This window comes from Dermacentor silvarum, chromosome 2 (assembly GCF_013339745.2).
Source record: "Dermacentor silvarum isolate Dsil-2018 chromosome 2, BIME_Dsil_1.4, whole genome shotgun sequence".
NCBI classification, from domain to species: domain Eukaryota; kingdom Metazoa; phylum Arthropoda; class Arachnida; order Ixodida; family Ixodidae; genus Dermacentor; species Dermacentor silvarum.
Window position 1 is genome coordinate 81,814,358 of NC_051155.1, and position 13,026 is coordinate 81,827,383.

General features: G+C 48.6%; 1 protein-coding gene across 1 annotated transcript in view; it reads left to right on the forward strand.

Moving 5' to 3' along the window:
- LOC119440184 (uncharacterized) overlaps window positions 1–13,026 on the forward strand; it is a 149,615-nt gene that overhangs the window by 134,166 nt on the left and 2,423 nt on the right. The window contains exons 32-33 of the mRNA XM_049662797.1: window positions 110–241; window positions 8,287–8,751. Coding sequence (XP_049518754.1) covers window positions 110–241; window positions 8,287–8,751 — 597 coding nt within the window. The remainder of the gene's footprint in view (window positions 1–109; window positions 242–8,286; window positions 8,752–13,026) is intronic.

Sequence of the window (13,026 nt, forward strand, 5' to 3'; positions counted from 1 at the left end):
GAACCATCGTGCCACGCAACAATTCGCGCGGCTACCTAACGCCGCCGCTGCCACAATGTGTGAGGGCGTCCCGCCGCCTGGTACCGAAAGCTTGCTGCCTCTTGTGCAGCGTGAGATTGAGGCCGTGTCACCATCTGTTCCCGAGGCCTGTTCTGTCGACGAGAACCGACCGCCAGTATCGCTGATCCAAGCCGTCGTTCGCGAAGAGCTGGCGAACGAGGGCATTCCTCCAATCTGCGCTGTAAGTCTCCCCGCGGTCAGCAATTTCTTTCGACCTCCCCGCCAACAATCGACCTATCCCGGTTACCACGATCCAAACCAGTGACGCACCCGTTACGACAGGCTAATATGCTTCATCCGCATTGGGATCAGCCATATTTCCCGCCATTGTGGTTATCGCCGGCCGTCGTCACCTCCTCCCACATACGCTTACTGCCCGGTCCACTTCATTTCGTGCTCGAAATGACCCACCACACCCTGATGCTCCTGCCCCGACTCCACGCTACGACCGCTCGCCATCCCCACAGAACCGGCGTTCACGCTCTCTGTTGCCCCGTCGTTCGCCGTCGCCATACCCTGGTCGTCCATCTTCGGAAAACTGACCAGTCCAGCTCCCAGAGGTAATGCTGCGTTGAAGAACCGACCCGGAAATCCTCTGTTGACCCTGGCTTCTAGACAAAACCTTTTGATTCTAGAAGTGGGCGGCCTGCCTCTTTCGGCGCTCATTGACCTTGGGGTGAAACTATCTGTCCCGCGCACCCGCCTTTCTCGTCGTCTCCGCAATAATTTTACGCCCACCTCGTTGCCTGTCGTTCGTGTTGCCGACGGCAGTACACCTTGCCTCGTTGGCACGTGCACTGCACGAGTGAGCTTCGCTGGCCACCAGACCTAAGTTGTATTTGTTGTTCTACAACAGTGTCCCCATGACGTCATCCTTGGCCATGACTTCCTGAGCACCCATTCTGCGCTCACTGACTGCTCATCCGTCCCTTGTTTGTGATGGTGACTACGTGATTACGCCTTCTCTAGACGTTCTTTTGACGTGACGTGTTGTGCTCCCTCACTCTGTTGTTACTGTTGCGGAGAACCGGGCGTGTATACATATTCTTAAATTTGGAAGCGCCCAACAATTTCTTTCCGAAGGCAACACATTGGGCAGCATATCACCTTTAGACGTACACGACCCTCTGGCCCCGACTGTGGATGCTCCACAGTCGTCACCTGAAAGCCCGGACACAAGTACTACGCTTGACGACCCTCTTCATGGCATGACTGCTGCTGACCACTCCCCATCTCAGTCCGAAGATCTCCACCGCTTATTAGCGTCTTAGCGCAATGTTAAGGTATTTTTATTGCGGAATTTTCGCCAGACATAGCTCGTAATCCATCGCATCGATACGGGGGATGCCAGACCCATCCATGTGTGTTGTCTTACCGAGTGTCCGCTTCCGAACGCCGTGTCATTCAAACCGAAGTTGAGAAAATGCTAAGGACATCACTGAGCCATCTACGAGTCCTTGGACGTCCCCTGTGGTGCTTGTTAGAAAAAAAGGCAATACCTGGCGGTTCTGTATCGACCATCGGCACCTGCACAAGATTACAAAAAAAGCAATGCCGCGAATAAACGATGCACTCAATTTTCTTCATGGCGCAAGGCAAGGTTCTTCCATAGATCTTCGTTCCGACTATCTGCAAATTGCCGTTTAGCAGGATTGCAAAAAGACCGCCTTCATTACAACCTATTAGCTCTACCAGTTTAGTCGTGCCATTTGGGTTGTGTCATGCTCCAGCAACATTTGAACGATGGACTCCCTCCTTCGCGGTTTCGAGTGGTCTACTTGCTTATTTTACCTTGACGACGTCCTCGTTTTTTCGCCTACAATCCCTAGTAATCTCTAACGAGCTTCGGCTATTATGCAGCTATTTCGCAACGCTCGGCTTCAACTTAACTGCTCCAAACGCTGTTTCGGCCACCGATAGATCGCTGTGCTTGGCGATCTTGTTGATGCCGCCGGCATCCGACCTGTCTCTGCCAAAGTACGCGCTGTTACCAACTTTCCAAAGCCCCGTTCTTCACAAGACATCCGCTCGCTTTTTGACATAAGCTCTTCCTTCGCTTTGTGAAAGACGTTGCAGAAATAGCACAGCGTCTTACATGCCTGCCCTTGAAAAACGTTCCTTTTACCTGGGGTCCTCCCCAAGCGTCTGCCTTTTCGCAACTCGTCGCACTATAAACTGCGCCACCTGTGTTGGCTCACTTTCACGATTCTGTTCCCATTGAAGTTCATACAGAGGCCAGTAGCCATGGCATTTGCGCTGTTCTGGCTCAATGAGAACGCTGTCAGGTCTGTGTTATTGCGTATGCCGGCCGCCTCTTATCCGCCATTGCGCGCAATTATTCCATTTCATAGAGAGAATACCTCGCTCTTGTTTGGGCCGTCACAAAATTTTGCGCTTATCTGTATGGCAGACCTGTTACCGTCATCACTGACCATCACGTTCTCTGCTGGCTATCTTCGCTCAAAGATCCCGCGGGTAGCCTTGGACGCTGGGCATTACGGCTTCAAGAATGCTCATACACAGTCATCTACAAGTCTGGACGTTCACATCGGGATGCCTTCTGACGTTCCCGGTCAGTCAGAAGGAAACGTTAACCACAATTTTAAGTATTAATTTTCGGAGTATTCTTGTGAAAGTAGTGCCGTTTGAAACTCTTTTGGCTTTGCAGGACCCCGAACTTGTCGTGCTAACAGAAACGTGGTTGTGGGATGACGTATTCGACAGCCAAATAACCCCAAGTGATTACAAAATATTTCATAAAGATCATAACAGGAGAGGTGCAGGAGTTGCCATATTATATAAAGCTTCCCTTCAGCTTTTTAGAATGACCAATGTACCGGATGTAGAAGCCTTGTTTTATAAAGCATATGTGTAACAATGTAAGATACGCACTTGGAGCCTTCTATGGACCCCCTGGCTCTTCGGCCTAGGGTCTTCAACAACTTAGGTCTTTATGCAGTGTCACGGTAAAATTGATGACAGAATAATCCTTGCTGGCGACGTTAATGTGGGAAACAATAAGTGGGTTACTCAATCCTCCAAATCTGGAACTGAAGCTTTCGACATTGCCTATGATTTTGAGCTCCTACAGATTTTCCGTAAGCCTACCAGAAAACACAACTGTGAGTCGCTGCCAGACTTATGCTTTGTAAGCGGAAATATAACAAATGATATTTCGGTTCAATAACGAATGACATCTCGGACCACCTTGCTGTTCTAATAACAATAAAAGGCAAGTGCAAATCGGCGCAAAACTCGGGCTCTAAACGTGCTTCGCCACAGCCAGGGCTCAGTACTAACCAAGCTGGTACTACCCAGATGACGTTTTTCGCCGCCACCAGGCGCCGCTACTATACCTCCAGCGCTTCATGCCTGGGTGAAAATACCGCTGCTCTGCTCATTCGCCTTTGGATATCGGAAAACAAACGATAATATACTGATGTTACGATATTTACGCAACAAGAAAATGAGCTAGGGCTGGTGCTAGAAACAGGGCTATTTGTCACATGCTGTTCAGTCCAGGTTCCGTTTATTTTGGATGAGTTGACGACAGAATACTAAAACAAGACTACTCAAGACATTAACAAATACAGAAGTTATTCAACATTTAGCGCATTAGAGAGGTGGATTCTAGTCTCCCACAAATACAGTTGCAATTCAACGTTGAGCGCATTTACCACGAAACCAAAATGAATGAGACCCTAAAAAATTACTGTGGAAGTAATTTCAATCTTGAATTCTCTGCAGCGAAGCTTAATATCTTAAAAAGCAGTCCTATTTGCATGAAGGTCAACAATAGATTGCATGCAAATTTTCGAGTGTAAATGTTTTATCTACGACTCTCAATCTAGTCTTTCAAAAACACTGGGGGTTGTGTGGTTAGCCAACCAATAAACTTAAACGAAATATTAAAAAGAAATCCTGCTGAATTTGTGCCATGCGCAAATAAAAAAAAGCGAACAGAACTTTCAGATATTGCTCGAAGCAAAAAATTAAATTTTTGAATTTGTAAGAGCTCCAGCTGATTTGGTAATGTTTTTTTTTTATATTTCAAGTGAGAAAAACTCAGGCGACGTAATCACAGCCACTACTCGCGAAGGCTAACGATTGCCCGGAAATGAAGGCTACAACGAACAAAGGAGGAAGCACGAGCAACCGGGAAACAGCTTAGGCAAGGGACATGGGCCCATAACTGAGACATGGCAGTGGCGTTGAATTGTAGTTGCAGCAAAGAGAGCGAGGAAACTTGAAGTGGTGAAGGAGAGAGCATTGAAGTTGTCCTCACGCGTCGTTAACTCGTGCAGGACGGAGGCCAACGGATTTAAGCCCGTCGAGTGCAAATCGATTTCCAATCAGCGAGAGATTTCATACGCAGTAGCCAGATTCCATACATGTTAGATGACGAGCCTTTCTAAATTTATTACGGGTTCTTTATGAAATGCATTTGCCGGCTTCTTTAGAGTCATCTATACATGTACTTGGCGTTTTCAATCATGGAGCCATCAGCGAGATGTGTTCACTTCCAGTTCTTAAATAGACGACGCTTGATAACACTTTATCACGGAAGATTCACGTTTTTTACATCTGCTCACTAGCTTTTTGAAATATGCATTTAGAGGGACAAGCTTAATAGGCCCCTAATAACGTGAAAAAAATTCGTCGGCCCTTCCTCTCCGTGAAGATGGTTAACCAGCGATGCTGAAACATGCGGCCAAGGTGTTTATTACTGGGTTAATTCCGAGGGTTCATTAAAGTATGCTTCAAGTATAAGGTTACACACACGTTCGGCTGCGACGGAGAGAACGATTCCACTGACGGTATGCCTGCAGTCCTCCGTTGTCGCTTGCGTTCGATGTCTCCAGTTTGCTCGGCGGTGTAGTTACCAGCATTCACGCGCCATTACCCCTTGCGAATGTTCGAAATTATATTGCTTCAAAATTAAATCCGTCCGTTGCGCACGACAATCAATAACCTATACCGCCTTAAGCAATGGCTCATACCCCCGTAAGCGCGGCCTCCCCATTACGACGACAGAGGAGAAGTGAAATTCTACGCTGTAATGATGAGTGGCAACGCAGCCAGCTGTGGAAGAAGACGATGACGACGAACGCGGGAGCAGTGACACGAGCGTGTGCCGAGCACGAGCACGAGCGCCACCCGAGGGGTGCCAACGAGCCAGTTGCGGAAGAATACGACACTCAAGCGAATGCTGATGATGTTGGTTTTCTGTACACAGGCGATTTCGCCTAGCCATATTTGATTTCGTCTAGACATATATAAAGCTGCGCTTCAAAAGCTTTGCTAGTTATTATTAGTTAGTTTCGTACTGAAATACGCATGCTTAGTTTGTAATGCCCTCGTTAAAAGTAAGAAAAAAATTTGGAGGAAGCTTAAGCTTCGCCTTTAAGAGCGGAACGTGATAGAATTTAAAGATCCCTGACTGCTTCTCACGCTTCCCGGCAACCGCAGCTTTCATTTTTTTAAGCGAAGCTTTATAGGCCCACGAGTGTCGGTGGTGGTGGTGGTGGTGTCACGCTGAAAAGTGGGCCGATCCTGGCGATCATGCAGAAAGGGTCCAAGCTCAATGGCACATACCAGGGACAAGAAAGAATGAAAGAAAAGAAAGAAAGAAAGAAAGAAAGGAAATAAAGAAAGGAAGGAAGGAAGACAGAACGAAATAGAGAAAAAAAAGAAAGAGATCACATGCGGCGCACACCCACAATGGATATGCTACACGCGTGATCACGTGACACGCGCGCGATCAATCAGGTTCGTTTGGTGTGTAACGAGGCCCTCGGGACATGGAATGAAAGCGGGTTGGCGCGCGCTCCTCCGGGCTTCCCTCGCCTCAGATCAGTTTCGGCGAACAGCTGGGAAGGCCACGCGTGGTGCGCTCTGCAAAGGAGCAAGCTGCGTTTGATGAACGCCAGCGTGAACTCGCTCGGGAAAGGGCTCGTTCTCGACGTGCCGATTATAGCGTGAGGGCTTCCCTAGCCGAGGCTTGCCGTCAGCGAAGAGCCGCCGATCCCAAGGCGAGGGATTCCGAAGCCGAAGCCCGCCGTCAGCGACGAGCAGAGAATCCCGAGGCGACGGCTTCCGAACATTGCCCTGACGAAGGTCAGATACACGCACGACAAGCTTCGTTTACCCCCATTTTCTTGAGAGGGGAAGGGGTGGTGATTTTTTAGGGGCGAAGCTCCTTAGGGTGTGGGCCTGTCCCTCCTCTGTAGTATGTAGTAGTAGTAATAGTAGTCGTCGTAGTAGGTAGTCACGTCTACTATTATGAAAAAAAAAAACAATCCGAAAGTTGTGTCCGTAGCGCGGAATCGAACCAGGCACCCCTCGCTTCCGAACGCGCGGCGCTAACCACTACGCCACGAAGCGCACATGGACACACGCACCACGATGACAATAAATACCCAACATTAACGAAAGACTGCGCGTTTCTAACGCGTTTCTGCTAGCGCGTTACGGCCCGTGTAAGAAGCTGGTGTAAGACGCTGTGGCCTCTCCGCCTTACCCCCGTATTCATAAACGCTCCTCAACTTGAACTTGACTTAACACCGGCTTGGGCAGCGCGTTCGAAACGCGTTGAAGGCGGTGGCAAGTCAAGTTCAAGTCGAGGAGCGTTTATGAATACGGGGGTTATACTCTTTCAGCAGTCATGTGATGGCGTCGGCAAACGCGGTGCACGTTCCGGCATGTGTAAACGGCTGCTATGACACTGTGGCCTCTCCCCCTTACTAGAGAGTACTGCACGTTTCTAACGCGTTTGTGCTAGCGTCCCCTTAAGCGGGAGATGGTGCAATTATAATGAAGGGCGCTGTTATAAAATAGGAATGACGTCACATATGGCGCGTGTCATTGGTGGAAGTCAATCGTTCGATTTAGTGCGGCGAGACTGGGCGAATTACACGGAAGATTCACGGTTTACCGATGATTCCCTCCGGAGCTTTGCCTACTCATCATGATTCACCCCGTGGATATGCGGTGTTTTTTTTTACCCACCTTCGCATCGCGTGCCATGACTGCGCGGAGGCGAGTGCCATCTGGATGGTGTCGTTTCAAAGAACAGAGAGGGCCGATCGGTTTTATGGATGGTAGAAACACTTGGAAAAGGTGTTTGTCTTTGAGTTTCCGCGTAACAGAATTATGTTTTTTCGCATGTTCAAATTACAATCCGAAGCTATCATGTCTGTAGGTTACGTTTTAAGTAGTGCTTTACGAATTTTCTGGGACATTTTACTTTGAGAAATTCAATTAGTTCAGTATCGCCTCTACGCAACGCGGAGGGCCTGCGTGGTTGTTCGGAATGATTTTTTCCCTCACCAACACCGGATTTTTGCGACACGGGGCCCTTAACGCTATCGCGTTAAAATGCCTCGAAAGAATCCAGGCGAGCGTTACTGTGATTATATTCAGCACATTTTAAAGATTCGATGCTCCTACTCCACTAGGTGAAGTTAGTCATTCAACCGCTCAAGTCTAAAAGAAAGCAATAGACACTTGAAATGATTAAGCTGCTTTATACGAACAATTTGTTTCTCGACCCATCTGCTGGAACAAGCGCGACGAAGAAGAGGACGAAGCTCGTGTTTGGGACCACGCGCAACAGCAGCTAACCCACGGAGTCGTTTCACGGTTTAATCATAATAAACCCTTTTCCTATGGAACGGGAGGCTTGATTTCCTTCAAGTGGTGTCGAAACTCATCGGAACAGCGAACTACATCGAAGGTACCAAGGGCCTTCCTGCCTACCGATTCATCGTACTGACCTTTGGCTACTCATCGCGGAGTCCAACCATGGAAGCGCTCAAGCTCAAGCGCAAAGCGGAGAGATCGCAGCTAACGCGGCTTATTAACGACATCGAATCAACGCTTCGCCGAGACAGTGTTACGGAAGAGCAGCTTTGCATCCTTAGCGAACGCCTCAATCATCTTCACACCGACTTGAGGGCAACTGACTCCGACATAGTACCTCTGCTCTCTACCACGGAAGCTGAAGCAGAGTTTGATCGGGTTGTCGATTACAATGATCGAGCCACAGCGACGTCCGCGAAGCTCAAATACCGTATACGTCAGATTCATGAATCACTCAACCGTACGTCACCGTCGACGTCAAACGAACCCGTTCAACGCACGCTGTAACCCGGTGTTCATCTTCCGAAGATCGAACTTATAAAGTTCAATGGTCGACCATCAATGTGGCCGCCTTTTTGGGAACAGTTCAACCAAGTGATCCACAACAACGGTGGCCTCACCGACGTCGACAAGTTCACCTATCTACGCTCAGTCTTGACCGGCGACGTGGCATTGGCGATCGCGGGCCTTCCAGCAACTGCGAGCTGCTACAGTGATGCCCTGGAAATTCTAAAGCGGCGCTTTGCTAAGGACGACTTGATCATTCAGGATCACATGCAGCGACTCATCGACTTGCAACCCGTTCGATCCCCCAATGACCTTCGTGGCCTTCGAAGCCTCTACGACACTGTGCAGTCCCAGACACGTGCCCTCAAGACTCTCGGGATATCGGAAGATAATTATTCTTCAATGCTCTACGCCATTCTCCTGAAATCGCATCCTCACGATATTGTCCTCGATTTCAACAAGACCATCGCACGCCAGAGTTTCGAGGAAAGGGGAGGAGCTGGAAGCACTGGCGAACAAGCACAGCGCACCCAGCAACAGAAGGCGAGCATTAAGTCTTTGCTGCTTTTTATTCTAACAGAAATAGAGTCTCGAGAACGAACAGTCCTGCATGTTTCGGTGCAAGAGGACGCGTTGAAGAGCAAAGATAAAGAATTTCGCACTATCGCAACATCCACTTCGCGACCTTTATCCTTAACGAAACAGCCGTGCCATCAACGCTCAACCACAGCGTCTTTGACCTCATCCGCTAAACCCGTTCGTCAAAAAAGGACTGCTTTTTCTGCGAATCAACGACCCATTGTACAGAGCAGTGCGACTCGGCAATTCCTCTCGAGGAAAAGAAAAAACGCCTTCTAGGTGCACGTCGCTGCTTCCGTTGTACCCTGGAGCATCACGTAGCAAAAAATTGCATAAGAAAGGTAAAATGTGGAAAGTGCAATTGGTGCCATGCGGAAACAATGTGTGACCCAAGGTTGATAAAATCGACCGCCGGACCCCAGACATTCCCTAAACAGGTACAACTCGAGATGACTGGAACTGGCACGTGCAAACGGCTCATATACCTACAAACAGCTGTTGCTTGGGCAGCCGGCCAGGATAGTAAATTGCTGGTTCGCGTTTTATTGGATGGAGGCAGCCAGCGCACTTTTGTGACCGAGCAATTGGCTGAGAAACTTAATTGTCAAGTTCTCGATCGCGAGTGTCTTACAGTAGGACATTTTGGAGGGCATCATGGTGAGAAGACTTTCCGACGAGTGTCTATCACTCTGAGTTCAGGGCATAGTTTCAAGACACTGTTGATCGAATGCTCTCGTCACGACCAAGATCTGCGACCAATCCATTCCGCGACCGAGTGGAGACTTTACTGACAAGCTCGAGCACCAAGGTTATTACTTCACCGATAACGATCAAGCTGAAAGCCCAAAAGCTGTCGATGTCTTAATCGGCAGTGACTATTACTGGTCGTTTGTCACGGGCAACATACGGAATTTAGAGAACGGACTTAAAACTGTCGAGACATCCTTAGGCTGGACTCTGCACGGACCAGTAGCCTCTTGTGCTACCGTCACACACTGCAACGAGACAATAGTACTGAAAGCGGCAGTGGAAGAACTTAAGATCACCACAGATAATTACTGGGACCTAGAAATTATGGGGATTAAACCCGAGGGACATAAGACACAGGACGCAGACCCAGTTTTGGGACTTCTTCAAAAGCACAGTCAAGATGGAGAATCGTCGCTACGTAGTTTCACTTCCATGGAAACCGACAATTCTCAACCACGACAATCGAGAAAACGCACAGACGCGTTTAAATAAGCCGAGGCTTTATTTTTTATATGCCACCATGCAGTAATCCGCGAGGACCGTACTACAAGAGTAAGGGTGGTCTTCGATGCTTCTTCACATGAAAAAGGAGAGCTCTCGCTCAACGACAGCCTGTACTCCGGACCAAACCTCAATGCCGATCTCATAGGACTGCTACTTCGCTTTAGAAAGCATCGCATTGCTTTAGTAGCAGACATCGAAAAAGCGTTTCTGCAAATAAGCATCACCAGCACAGACTGAGACGCTTTGTGCTACCTGTGGTTGGAGAAAGCACTCAAGCCAGATCAACCCTTGTCTAACGTTGGCATCTCGCGTATAACCAGAGTACCATTCGGCACGACCTGTAGTCCCTTTCTTTTGGCGGCGACCATCCGTCATCATCTGGATCAAGCGTCGTCTGCTTACCCCGAAACTGCAAAAAGGCTGTGGGGTTCCATATACGTTGACGACATTTTAACAGGAGCGGACTCCGTTGAAGAGGCGTCCAAACTGCGGTCAGAAGCCACCGAGATATCCGCAAGTGCCTCTATGAAGCTACACAAGTGGGCTTCGAACGACCCACGCGTTCTTGACACAGAATCGACGCAACCTCCGGAGTTACCTCTCGGACAACTGACAGGAGTACTGAAAGTCCTGGGATTGGTATGGCATCCTGACACCGACGTACTGTCGTTTAGTCCGGGAAACGCTATAGAGTTTGTTCAACAAAGAACTGATACCAAGCGGTTCATGCTACAAACGGCCTCTCGCCTATACGACCCTCTCGGTATGCTGACCCCTTTCACAATAAGGATGAAGATATGTTTTCAAAACCTTTGGAGAAAAGGCGTTGACTGGGAAGAACCTTTGCCACTGGACGCTCTACACGAATGGAAGAGTTGGTGTAATGAACTTCCACAGCTCTGTGACATTGAAGTTCCTCGGTACTACCGACAGGGCTTGGAGACAAATACGCACTCCATTTTATCGCAGACGCCAGTAAATCAGCCTACGGTGCGGTTTGCTACATTTGCACAGCAGGCAGTACGAACGACAAAAGCTCAACGATAGTCTTGTGCAAGTCCGGGTTGGCCCCAATGAAAGAGACAAGCCTTACCAGACTCGAACTACTAGCCTGTCTCGTCTCAGCAAGAATGTACGATTACGTGCGTCAAGAGCTATCCGAGGACATTACATCAGTGCAGTTTTGGACTGACTCAATGATAGCACTGTACTGGATTACCGGCGATCCTAAGAGATGAAAAGACTTCATTCGCCATAGGGTAACGGAGATTCAGAGTAAAATAGACATCACATTGTGGAGACACTGCCCTGGAAAGCAAAATCCTGCTGATATTTTGACAAGAGGAGTTTCGACCCGTGAATTGACAACAAACTCAGCCTGGTGGACAGGACCCCATTGGCTTACTTGTGAAGAGAATGAATGGCCACCACACCGTAGAGCGAACTCAACCGATCTTCCACCGAGTGTCACGGAGGAGCGTACTCATTGGGTACCATGCTTGCAAGTCGCCATGCAAGCCGAACCACCATAGGCATTCACAACTACAGCTCTCTTGCTCGACTACACCGTGTTACAGCTTGGATACTGCGATTTACCTCGAAGTTGAAGAGGAAAAGAGTGTCCCGGGGAGCCCTGAATGCAGAAGAAGTACAAGCCGGCGAACTGATACTGGATAAAGAAGGTTCAAAGCTCGCCCTTTTCTCCTGAAATTGACCGCGTCTTCAAATGAGCCAACATATAAAGCATTCTATACTGCGGGACGTGACATGCTTCCTCGACAATGGAGTTCTTCGAGTCGCAGGACGCCTACAATACAGTAAGAAATCATACGATGAAAAAAATCCAATCGTCTTACCAAAGGACCACTTTACTGCGAGCTCCTCGTCAAGCAGCACCATCGGTAACTTCACGCAGGAGTTCGGGAAAACACTTGTACAAATAAGGGAAACATTTGGATATTACGAGGACGGCAGTTAGTCAAGAAGGTCTCAGAGGATGCATGTGTGCCAACGCTACATCGTCAAGGGCTTTCTCCGAAGTGACTGCACCGTTACACCGGAAAGAGTAACCGCTTCGGAACCCTTTCAATTAACAGGACTATATTTAGCCGGTCCCTCTACGTTAAACATCAAATGACTACGCCAAAGTGTATATTTGCCTGTTCACGTGCGCCGTGATTAGAGCTGTTCACCTCGAACTAGTAGAAGACATGACAGCGCGCAAGCTTTCTAACGCTTTCCGACGCTTTGTGTCGCGGCGGGGACTTCCTTGTGTTATATATTCCGACAACGCCTTAGCATTCAAGAAGAGCAAGAGAGAGCTTTCGAGATTGTTGCAGTCATCAAGAAACGAAGAAGTTGGTAACTTCATCGCGAACCATCACATAAAATGGAAATTTATCGCCGATCATGCACCGTGGTGGGGCGGTTTTTACGAGAGACTTATCAGGTCGGTCAAGCTGACGTTGAAGAAGTGCATCGGCATGGGACATCTTACTTAGAAACAGCTAAAAAACAACTTTAACTGAAGTAGAAGCTGTGATCAATTCCGGCCAATCACATACGTTTATAGCGATTATCGTGAACGGAACCCCTCAATCCGGCTCACTTTCTCATTGTAAAGCGAATATCTACACTTCCCGACCTAACACGCGACGAGATCACAGCCGATGGTCGCCATATACTACCTATGTGGGAACAACGAGAAAAAACTCGAAGAAACTTTCTGGGAACGTTGGTCCAAAGAATATCTCTCGGAGTAAAGAACAATGTCAAGCTCCAAGTCAACGACCGTTCGACAGAATTAAGCAGGTGACCTCGTCCTTCCACAAGAGCCCAACAAGGCCCGGGAACTATGGAGCATTGTTCGATAGAGGAGCTCCATAAAGGAAAGGATGGCAAGACAAGAACCTGTACCTCGAGACTACCGGGCGGATCTACCGTTAAAGGGTCGTTCAACACCCCTACCCGCTGGAATCAAACTTT